Source organism: Rhyacophila brunnea, unplaced genomic scaffold (assembly GCF_057557595.1).
Source record: "Rhyacophila brunnea isolate RB1 unplaced genomic scaffold, BYU_Rbru_1.0 scaffold_11, whole genome shotgun sequence".
Classification (NCBI taxonomy): Eukaryota; Metazoa; Arthropoda; class Insecta; order Trichoptera; family Rhyacophilidae; genus Rhyacophila; species Rhyacophila brunnea.
This window is the reverse complement of record NW_028232763.1, coordinates 17,651,005-17,663,169: the sequence shown is the minus strand read 5'-3', so window position 1 is coordinate 17,663,169 and position 12,165 is coordinate 17,651,005. Positions and strand designations below refer to the sequence as shown.

Here is a 12,165-nt window from a genome sequence, read left to right as displayed (position 1 = left end):
TAATTAGTTTATCGCACTGATAGTATAGGAAAGACGGTTTTATTTCAATTGAATTCGAGTGTTTATGCCAATTAATTGCGAATGTGCACAGTTTCACTAAGTACCTACCTAGTAAGAACGAAGTATCAAAAACAATCAACATGCCAAAGTTTTTAAGTAATGTTATAATTTTCGGTTGCATTTGTGGTAAGTGGAGACCTCATATATTATAATATTTACAACCATTTCATCCTTCTTTCGAAAGTGTAAACGTAAAGCAGTTCTAATGGGCATAGCTCATGACGATAATAAAGCACTAGGTAGGCGCTAAACGTAGAATAGAATATACATTTAGGTACATTGTTTCTTCTCTCGATAAATACGTATCTGGATGTGTGACAGACCCTCAACTAGTAGCTGAACCCTGAACCTGATATTTCTTCGGAATTGACACTTGACAGTTTGGTGCGAAGAATTTTTGACAGAACAAAACCGACAACGGCAAGTTCACACCACAGACAATATTTTGACACTTCATTGTTCATTCCAGAAATTCGAAATAGGCACCCTTGCAGGCAATGACACAATGTCATTGCTTGCAGGAGTTTACAGTATCCTTCCCCAAAGAATGGCCGGTAAAGTAAAAGAATAATAATATTGCTCAAAAACCTTTACCAATATAATATATATCTGATTTCTAGTCTGTTTGGAAACACTGTTAACTGGTAAATAGGTAATCGTATTTTCGGTGAAATTGATTTCAGCAGATGTGTGCTATTATATTCCAGGTCCTATGTTAACGTGCAGTGTTGTAGTATAATGTAGCTGATACCATAGACTAATATACTGTTTATCTAGCTTTTTTTTATATTGTAACTCGTTAATCATGTTTTCATTAAAGTCAATTTTAATTCAAATACAATTAAGTTATTTTATAGATCACGGTTTTCTCGTCTATATTATCGTAACCACTAGGTACGTAACATTGTTTCATAATACATACGATTACAATATTACCTATTTATTTGTTTCAGGAATTTTCACAACTCAGGTTAAAACACCACCGAATATAATTGATTTTTTTCCTAATATTAAAGATAACTTGACGAGAGTATCTTGGGCCCATGCTGTCAACAATAAAACTTACCTAGCTAATGTTTTAGGTAAATATTAAATAACATTTTTTACTTATGCGTCAATTATATTGAGCTACTTTACGAGCTGCTTGTTGGCGAATTTACAATCTGCCTGTAAAGTCGCCCAGTGTCATCATCGAACAAGCTAACAAGCAGATTGTAAACAATCTACCGAGAAAAGTTGAAAGCCGGTCAACTTTACACGCCGGCGTGTGAGCCTACTGCGTCTGCGCAGTAGAGCGCAGTAGCAACCTCCCGGTAAAAAAACGAACTATGTTCTGTCAAAATAGTCGCTGGCTTGTGGCTTCTCAGCGAATGGAAAGTTTTGTGTGTCATCATCACAATCGCAGTAGCTGAATCGCCCACTATTAAATTCGCCAACAAACAGCTCGTAAAGTAGCACAATGTTATTGACGCTTAACACATCAAATTTTTACGGGTTGATAATAATATATGATTATAATATTAGGTAGGTACTTAAATCCAAATTAACTTATCAGGATTTGTATTTTGAGTTGTCACATTCAATAATTATATTCTTAGTGTATTACCTACATACCTACCTAATATTTTTTACGGTTTTCCGCAGATGGTGATACTATGATGATTGAAGCTGATGTCACTCTGGGTAGTCTAATCGATGACCCAAGTGGAACCCTTCAGCCTGTTATGGGCCATCCACCGAATGTCGTATCTGATATAAGCTTACCACAGTTTCTGGACACAATTAATGACTTTAATCTGAACACTACCACTGGAATGAAAGGAGTAAAGTTGGATTTTAAATCAATTGAAGTTTTTGAACAATCTCTCGAGAGAGTGGATTCTTTATATAATAAGGTAGATAGTCACTACATATACCTACCCACTTACGAATTTATTCTTATATTTAATATATTTATTGGTACTGTTCGGTTATACGGGATACAGCGGAAAACACATTTTGAAAATACCCGATATACTGGATTATTTGTTAGTTTGGGTTAGTTTAGGTTAGGTTAGGACTAACAAATAATCCAGTTTATCGGCTATTTTCAAAATCCGTTTTCCGCTGTATTCCGTATAACCGAACAGTACCAAAAACTTAAATAAAAAATGCACTGCTATTTATTAATTTATGTTATAAAAGGCACTGCCTAGGTCAGGATGGGCAAACCTTTTTACATGCCTACGCGTGCCAAAATTTTCCAAAAAATATATATTTCGACTGTCTGACATGCGAAACAGTCGGGTCGTTTTGCTGCGGGCCGCAGTTGCACAATTTTTCGTCGGCTCGTTTTTTTAGATGAAGAATTTCGCCGCGGGCCGCAGGTTACTAAATTTTTCGCAGTCGGCTCGTTTTTTAGGAAAATATTTTTGCCGCGGGCTGTAGGTTGCACAATTTTTCACAGTCGGCTCGTTTTTTTGCCTGCTATTTTTTGTACAATGCGATCTGCGCGTAGATTGGTAAAAATATGAATATAAATATATATATATAATATAAAAAAAACGAAGGAAAAGCTCATGGCTATGTCGTCATTATTTTTTTATGTAAGTAAGTATAATAGGTATTTATTTCTAAAACTTTTTTGAAATTTTTTATTGGTTTTCGTTCGCGTGCCGTGCAAATTCATCTCGCGTGCCATAGGTTCGCCACCCCTGACCTAGGTATTACTAGGGACTGCATGTAATTTTGATATTTCGATTTATTATGACTAAATATTTTTAGCCATCTTTAAGTAGAAATGAATTTATTTTCAGTTAATTCTGTTTTGTATGAAAAGTTATTTCGACACCATTATTGGTTGCTAAGCGGATGATCCTAACAACTAAATTATTAATATATAAGTACGTTCGTTACTATAGAAATCAAAATGACATTTCAGTATTATTTCTATCTCAAGTACAAATTTTTTTGGTCGTTTAAGCTAGCAAGTCAAGTTTATATGATTCAACAGAAAATTAAAAACGTTGTATATAAAAAGTTCTTTTTATCTTGTAATTATTTGTAATTGACGTTACAAAAATATACAACCGAAAACTTTTATTCATTTTAAACTTAAGTAGGTACCTACCTAATGACTCTCTTTTGTGACATGTATGAAAGAATTTAAATATTTTGCTTTATTCTAAGATTAATCTAAAAGTAATAGAAAAAATGAGAAAAGTAAGTACATTATTATGCAAGAAAGAATAAAATTGTTATTCTGCAAAATTTTGATTAATTCCAAAGACCGCACTTATGGCATGCAAGACGCGAATAACCCCCTTTTTCGCGCCAAATCAATCTAAATCTTGATTTTTTATTAACATTAACAAAAGAGTTAGTAAAAAATGTATGCTATGTCTTAATTATATTTAAGCCTATTAATTGTTTATCCTCTGACATTTTTTAAAGGTTCTCTATCCTGTGTGGATCAATGCTGATATAATGCCTGGACCAGTGGAAAGCGACGTGAAACCAGTGGATGCCGTCAGATTTTTAAGTGCTAGCAAAAAATACCCAGCTGCCACACTGTCCATAGGCTGGACAACGAGATACGGTGGTCAAATAACGGACGGTGCATATACAGACGGTCAAATTAGGAATATGTTGAATATTCTTAATTCTACTAATATCCAGCAATCCGTTACATTTCCGGTTAGAGCTGGAATTGCTGCAGAAAGTTTTAGTAAGCTGACACAACTCTTAGCGCAGTCAGCCACCCTTAATTCAACCTTGACAATTTGGTCCAGTGTTGGAGATAGCGTCAACGTGGAAAATCTACAGGCACTTATTTTAGGTTGTGGTTTGAATAAGGTGTATTTGGATGTACCCGCTGAACTTCGTAATCAATTACATTTATATGAATAGTTTTTCATATTAACTAAAAAATATGTAATAATTATTACATGACATAATATAAATATAATACTTATTTATTTAATTATTACTTGTGTTTGAGGGTGTAAACATAAACAGTGGTGATTATATTTCTCTCATCCATTTATTTAATAAATCATCATACCTACCAGTAGCGAAGGGTGGATGTAGGCTGTTGAGATCCAGCATAAATAGTGCACACTAAACTTTGTCCGATTATATTTTGTGTTCATTGACCTGTGTAATTAAACCCTACCTAAAGGAAACCACAATATATTGGATAAAAAATATTCGTATATCCAGAAAATTAAAATTATCATATTATAAAATCTATAGATAGAAGGATTTTTTTAATTTTTTATGGTTTGGCCCAGGCAGGGTTTAATCTACTTTTAAAAACCACCTGCAATTTGTATTTTTAGTATGACTGAAAAAGTGTATTATTTTTGACGGATATCCACAGCCACTATTATAGTTTGGTCTAGGAAGGGGTTAATTTAATTTTTTTTTTAAATTACCAGTTCCATCTGCAATTAATTTGTATTATTAATTGAATGAAAACAAATAAATATAAGTAACTGACAAGATGTAGTGTGCTCTATTTATGCCGACTCACTACAGCCATGGCACAGCCTACCTCATGGCCCCCACAAAGGGGGGGCTGACAGGGCTCTAGCCTGGGGGCCCGAACTCAAGAAGGGCCCGACGTGGCGAGTCGACCAGATAAGTGATATAAATACACATCACAAATTCTCTCTAATAGTAAAAAAGTCGCCTGCGGCGCTATTTTCCTTCACTAATGCTATTATTTAAAATTATGTATTTGTAAGATACAATTTTTATTTGTGTATCGGTACTCGACAACTCCATAATTCAAATGGATGTAGATACTTATTAAAATATTAAAAAAACACTAAAAATATACACATTAATTCTATCACGTACAACATTCGGAAAACGCTACTGTGGAGCGTTACACTGCCTTTATCCTTAGCGATAGGTAGGGGGCCCGCCAAAGATCCTAACCTGGGGGCCCGCTTCAGGATGTGGGAGCCATGGCCTACGTCCAGCCTTCGCCACCGATACCTAGGTACTATCTATTTCCATTTCGAGCGCTGGAAACCAGTGGTTTAGTGCTAAATATAATACTGCCAGGTCCCTATTTTTTAAATCCAGGAACGCAGATATAATGGGAAGTGCTTTATTTTCTGAGTGTGGCAGTAACAGGGAACTCAGAAATATAATTCTGTTCTGTGGGCAGTAACAAGCCAACGAGAATGTTAGAGTGTGGTAAAATTTGGAGTTTTAGATATATAGACTACTATTTTTAATTAATTATCAAAAAAATTACTTGAATGCTCACAGCAGTGGCGCACCCAGGGGGGGGGGCAGGGGGGCCTGCCCCCCCCCCCCCAAAATATGAAAATCATCAGAATGATTTTACACATTGAAATTGAAAGCCAATAAACTATACCTTGGGCTTCGACAAATAACACGGCAAAAAAATGATTTTTAATTCTCCAGTACCCTTTTTAGTAAAATTTCTTAGATTTTAATTTCTAACACAAAAATTTCGAAACACTTAATGTCGGGTTTTTTTAGAAACCCGTTCCCTAATGAACTGTCAAAAAATTCTCGTTGTCCACCCGAATTCCGGAGTGGTATAGGTGAGGGCTGACAGGGCTCTAGCCTGGGGGCCCGGGCTGTGGGGGCCCCGGCGTGTCAGGTTGACCAGATAAGTGAGATAAACACACATAATAAATTAGCTTCAATAGTAAAAAAAGTCGCCTATTATACTTCGTGACTATGAACATTTTAAATTATATAATTGTCCAAAATATTTTATGATTATTATGTGTCGATACTCGACAGCTCGATTATTAAAGTAGATGTATTGAAAATCGCCAATAATTCACTGTATAAGTACCCTCAATTTGAACTAAAACACAATTTGAAAAACGTTAATGTAATGTTTCACACTGCCTTTAATCTAAGCAGTGGATAGGGGGCCCGTCAAATACCCTAGCCCAGTGGTCGGCAAACTCATCAGTCAATAGAGCCAAATATCAACAGTACAACGATTGAGATTTCTTTTGAGAGCCAAATTTCTTAAACTTAAATTATATAGGTACTTTAGTTGAAGTTTTAAGTCCTAATTAAATTTTAGGTAGGTACACTGAATAAAACTGAATATCATACGCAATAATGATCTTATTTATTAATAAAAATTAAATTGTAAGTTAGGTATCCATAAAATTGAATCATGACAATGACTGACAGCTGCTTTTTTCCTTGCATCATTGACAGAATATTTAGTGCGAAATTACGAGTTTTTAGTTGTAGTAGCCCTCTAAATTTGAATGCGCCAATTTTTCCCGACACATAAAAACAGGTTGGTAAGCCATTTAAGTTTTGAATAAACGTCTCGGTCTATTCAACATTACATTTACGGTTATCCTCTTCTATTTTTTTTGCTTCTTATTTATAGCCATGTCAAATATGGCAGAGAGCATCTGTGGCAGAGCCACACTTAAGGGGCCAAAGAGCCGCGGCTTGCCGACCACTGCCCTAGCCTGAGGGCCCGTAGCAGGACGTGGGGGCCATGGTGTAGGTACACCGAGTGCAATAGACAAAAGACCGATAAACGAGATATTAGGCTGTGTTGTGTTGAGTAGGTTGTGTATAAGTTAAATGCAATAATACTTTTTTTGTCCATTTTCAATTAATATTTTGGAACCTCAATATTAAAAAACCAAAAATCTACGATAAACATTCGGCGAAAAGAACGACTACACCCACTACAGTCGGTGGTGGTGTAAATCAAAAGAACATTTTTTCGGTGGAATTCGGCATAAATATTGTAGCTCTCTAGACCAGTGTTTCCCAAACTTTCGACATCTCTGTACCCTTTCTATAATTTTCGTAACACTGAGTACTCCTCGTCAAATAAAAATGCATATAAGTACTATAATAACAATCAAAACATATTTATATTTTCCTTTTGTAGTACATAAACAAAATAATAATAAATGAAATATAAAATTCATTCATAATAAAATATAAATAAAAGTTATATTATAAAAAATAACATTCATTATAAACAGTGAGAAGGATGAAATTATTTATGTTGAAACGACAGATCATCATAATTTGGTTCCCTGGTTATTAATTTTAATCTGAGATGCGGTTTCACATAGATATGAAGTTGGAAAAGGCAAGATGTTAAAGTACACTTTTTTTTGCAAGAATCCGCTGAAGCCAATTCCAACAATTGCTCTCCTTCCGTGGAGTATTAATGTTGTATTAATGCTTGTTGCACCAGGCGCAGCCATAGCCCGGTGCAGTGCGTACCCCAACCAAACTCTTCCCGTACCCCAGAGGGTACGCGTACCGGCGTACCGCACTTTGGGAAACACTGCTCTAGACCAAGCGGGTGGCACAGCCGATATTATTTGAGTAATGTTTTAGCATACTAGGTACACATGTCCAGCATGGTCGCTGTTAGTCACTTCCAATCCGACAGTCGCTGATGACACGCTCAACGGTTACCGCCATTATGCCTCCAATTTAATTAAAACTAGGAGAAACTGTACAAATATATCGCCGTGTATTGTGAAAATATGTAAAAATAATTATATGAAGAAGAAAAAGAGCCTATTGGACTAATTTACATTCTCCTCCTTGGGCCCCCCAATATTAAATCCTGGGTGCACCACTGGCTCACGGCAACCCTGGCACTACTCGCGGAACCCCGACTGGAAATCACTGGCATTGACCAACACTTTGAAGTCACCTTTGGTTTACAACTTAATGCGGGTCGGGCCATAAAACGCAAGAAACCTAAAGCCCACCTGAATATTCCCAGATATTAGTAGCAATATTGAATGCTCGTTTCGTTTACGTGCAGCGCTCGAAATGGACTGGAACGCACCGGAGCGCAGCTCCTGTTCGTGAAACCCCCAAAATTATCGCTCCGTCTCGTGGAAAAGGTGAAGTATTAAAAAGTCATAAAATTAATTTACTTCATATATTTTTTTAAAAGTTTATACGCTACTTGCCGGATTTATAGTAAAAAAAATATTTATGACGTAATCCTCAATTTTTGGCTGTGGCGTCGATAACATTATGACCTAATCTTGCTTGCCACAATTTTCAAGACAGTCACTTCATTTGACCAGCTGAGCTTGGCAGGTATCTAAAATATTATGATATATATAATTATTACATAAATAATATGGAAATATTTTCGGAAAATTATCAAGCGCTCCGGTTCGTAAAATCTTCCATTTCGAGCGCTGTTAACGTGACAAACTTAAATGCATAGTATGCACATTGAATATAACATGCTATTTTTTAAGAAATGCTTAAGTTTATCCCATTCACACTCTAGAGTCTAGAATTAAGCCTTGTTAAACACTCACCCAGAAAGAAACCCACTTTTCAATGTTTTTATGTTACCTGGAAAAAACATTATAATGACATACAGTCTATATTCTTAGTCTAGTTTCCTATAAAAGTCTATAGATTGATCATACTTAGCTCGCAAAGTTACCCCGAACGTTATACGGCACACAGGTGACACAGGCGTAATGAATGATTTATGAAGTGTGGGTAATTACCTACTAGAGACCGGATCATATGCAATTGCATATTTAGCCCATTCTCACCGGGTATTGCATATTTTACCTGAAATCTAGTGATATGCATATTTTCGCTATGTTTACAATATTGTGTGGTATATCTATATTGTAGCCGGCCAAACCTATGCACTTTGTTTTGGTAGGATAATTATTATTATGAGGCCAAGTAAAACACATACTCACGCGCGACAAGGACGAACGATATCGTTCTGCATCTTGCTCGCCCACCGCCATCTTTAGATTAATAAAGCCTGAGCATAACTTTCTTCACAAGCAACGAGTGGTCCACTTTTCAGCTGTCAAAATAAGATCCCTGATTACTTGACATAGTGATTCGCCCTTTCTCGTTCAAATTGAATTATAAAAAATTCTCAAATCAAATAGGTATATTAACTATCAGTGTTATTTTAAAATAATATACATTCCTGTTATTCATCAGCTGTCAAAGTCAGACTAGTCCTTAACACAAAAACCGATGGTAATATCGTTTTCCAAAAATTATGTAATATTGATCTATGCATTACATTTGTAGAAAGTGTGTTAATGCTAGTTTATTTTATTATGTAACTTATCGATTCAAATCAAACCATACGCTGTGTGAACACGACAGACGCGTCAGTATGAGCACTCTATAGAACAATGACATTTCATACATACATAGACAACAACGGGAGAGGCGGAAAAAAGGACCAGTCGTCAATGTATTGGCTTTCTATTTTAGTCGGCAATGGCTCGCCTATTGCAGCACTCCTCCCATAAGGCAATTAAATTACGCATGTTATTTTTGACGCGCTCATTGCATAAGCTTAGTTTTTTTTTATTTGTGCAACGTTTAATGTGTACCATGCCTCCCGAAAAAAAAGTGTCTTCGTGGGATGGCTGACTATCCTGGAACATTAATTTACATACGACGGAAATGTTTTATATTGTCGAGTTTGCGAGAAAAATATTTCGTGCACAAAGAAGTTTCAAAAATAGACAAGAATGTCAAGACAAGTCTTCATATCGCAAAACTAAAAATTACTAAGTATTTTTTATTATTTAATTGCATATTTTAACACTTTTCGTGCCTATTTTAAGCATTTTCATGCATATTTCAAGCTTTTTATGTTGCATTTAATCCGGTCTCTAGTTATTACTAATAACTATAATATTATCAACTCTCAACAATCGTACCTCTTATAACCTACCTTATAACCTTATACCTACGGCATACCCAGAAGTAACTAACATGTTTGTGTTTCCTGCCTGTAGGTAGAGTTGGGTATTTCCCAAGAAAATCTCAATCTCGAGATGCGGGAATTCTCGAAATGATTAAATTTAGAATTCTCGATATTCGTGATTTCCAGAAAAGGATTCTCGAGAACTCTCGAGATATCGAGGAAATTAAAAAAAAAACTGTAAAAACAGAGAAATTCCAAAAAAATATGATTTTTTTTATTTACGTAAGAAGACAAACAAAATAGAAGTAGGAAAATAAAAATAATTCAAAACATTACTTATTAAAATAGGATTTCAAAAAACATAAACTGTCAATGGCTGCGTCTGACAATACGCTTTTGAGACAAAAAATTTCCTGATCAGTCTTTGATAGTTTTGTGTTTCGTGTCCACTTTTTTCATAATAATTATATATAATGTTTGCGTTAGGTTTTGAGCATTGTTGGACATATTTTTCAAGTTGTTTCGCCATATCTTCTTCTTCATCGCTGTTGTTCACAATCACGGACACAGCATCAGCGTCAGAATCGGAAACTGATATTCTTCTTGAATGCTTGTGGAAAAAAGACGGACCAGGTACGCTTTGGCTTCTTTAATTACTTCTGTTTTGGGACACGTCTGGAAGAATCAGTGACGTCCCTAGATAAAATGCCGCCCCTAGGCAGCATCAAAAAGCCGCCTCATTTTTATACAGTATTTTTATCATCCTTTCATGAGACCAATATCTAAGAAATGTGTTGTATGGATACATTACTAATAAAATATCAGACTAATTATTCGCAAATCTGCACGTGTCGTTTCTGGTCACCAAGTACGTCGATGGGAACGGAAGTAAACTAGATATCGCGAACCCGATAAAACCAGTGAGCTGTTTTTTTTAATGGAAAGACATTTTTGTTATTACTATGTTTATGTAGCTATTTCTATATATTCCAAATAATTCTCTTCGATTTGCCGCCCTTCGAGTAACTGCCGCCCCCAAGCGACGCTCAATCTGCCTACCCTCACGGGACGTCACTGGGAAGAATGCATATTTCTCACGGTCACGACAGCTGTTTACTGGATCGTGCAAATATTTAAAGGCAGATAACAAAGGGCTAGATCTACGACCTGTTAGTTTTCTTTTTAAGCTGGATAGGCCAATTCGGTGTGCTGATTTTCCAATTTTGTGAACAAAAATTTGAGAATAGAATCCGCTGCAAGTAAGTTCATATTTTGGCGGCTGAGAGCTTCGACCACAACGCGTATAGGTTTTAGAGCATTAATGATATCCTCGCAGTGCTTATCTTCTGCGAAAAAGTCGTTTTTTCAATTAATATTTGATAATAAAAAAATCCCGAATCCCGAGAAAAGATTCTCGAGATCCGGGATTTCCCGAAATGTTAAAAATTTTAATTCTCGAGATTCGGGATTGAAAATCTTGAGAATTCCCGAAACCCAACTCTACCTGCAGGTAGGTAACTATTGTCGTACTAGGTATAATAGGTACCATATTATTACAATACCAATGTTAGACAGTAAAAAAATGTTCACATACGTATCACATATTTAAAAATCATTTCAAGTGACATTTCACATTATAAATAAGTCTCATTATTATTATTATTTATTATATTATAAATATTATAATAAGTACTTAATTGTTACTGAGAATTTGATTGATTACGGTGATTCACAATAACGATCCTGGGTCATAAACTATATAAATAATAAATAATATAGAGGAGATAATTAATTATCGTATTGATTTACCCTTTCAAATGAATATAATATTTATTTATTGCGTCTATGCTGCATGCGGCGGATTTCAATTCCTTTGAAGTAGGTAGGTATAGCTGTCTACTGTATTTTATGTGCATCTGGATAGGTAGGTATTACATATTTTTATATGCCTAAATCAAGTCTAAATGTTATAATGATATAAACATCTATAAACAGCTAAAGAATCAATATTAAAATAAGTATTGATTCTTTAGTTGTTTTATGATGTATGACGGATTACCAGCCATTATACCAACCAATGGAGTGCATATTATTGACATCATACCTACCGAAAGTGAAATGGTTAAAATGTCATTAGGTAAGTACCTATGTCAAGATATTATGACATGTATGTATGAACTTTGTATCGAGCTAGGTAATGGTATAAATAAATAAATGGTTCAAACTGGAATTTTCGTACAATCTTAAATACATACCTACTTACATCTTAAATTTCGTATCTGTTCTGGTAGAACACACTAACTGGAGAATACTAGTTTTGAGTAATTTGACTTAGAATTACTTTAAATTTGAGTTGTTAAAATGTTTGAAATGGTCTATCATGTGAATTTATTATCTAAGTAATC

General features: G+C 35.2%; 1 protein-coding gene across 2 annotated transcripts; it reads left to right on the top strand.

Moving 5' to 3' along the window:
• Positions 1–12: 12 nt before the first annotated feature.
• On the top strand, positions 13–4,012 carry LOC147078436 (protein FAM151B). 2 transcript variants are annotated; one of them, XM_085959625.1, is made up of 4 exons: positions 13–186; positions 1,014–1,142; positions 1,705–1,955; positions 3,493–4,012. In XM_085959625.1, the coding sequence occupies exons 1-4, from the start codon at positions 141–143 to the stop codon at positions 3,946–3,948; spliced, it is 882 nt and encodes a 293-aa protein (XP_085815751.1). In that variant the 5' UTR covers positions 13–140; the 3' UTR covers positions 3,949–4,012. The 2 variants fall into 2 exon arrangements, with proteins under 2 accessions (XP_085815751.1, XP_085815746.1); XM_085959620.1 differs by lacking the exon at positions 13–186 and adding an exon at positions 463–614.
• The last annotated feature ends 8,153 nt before the right edge of the window (positions 4,013–12,165 follow it).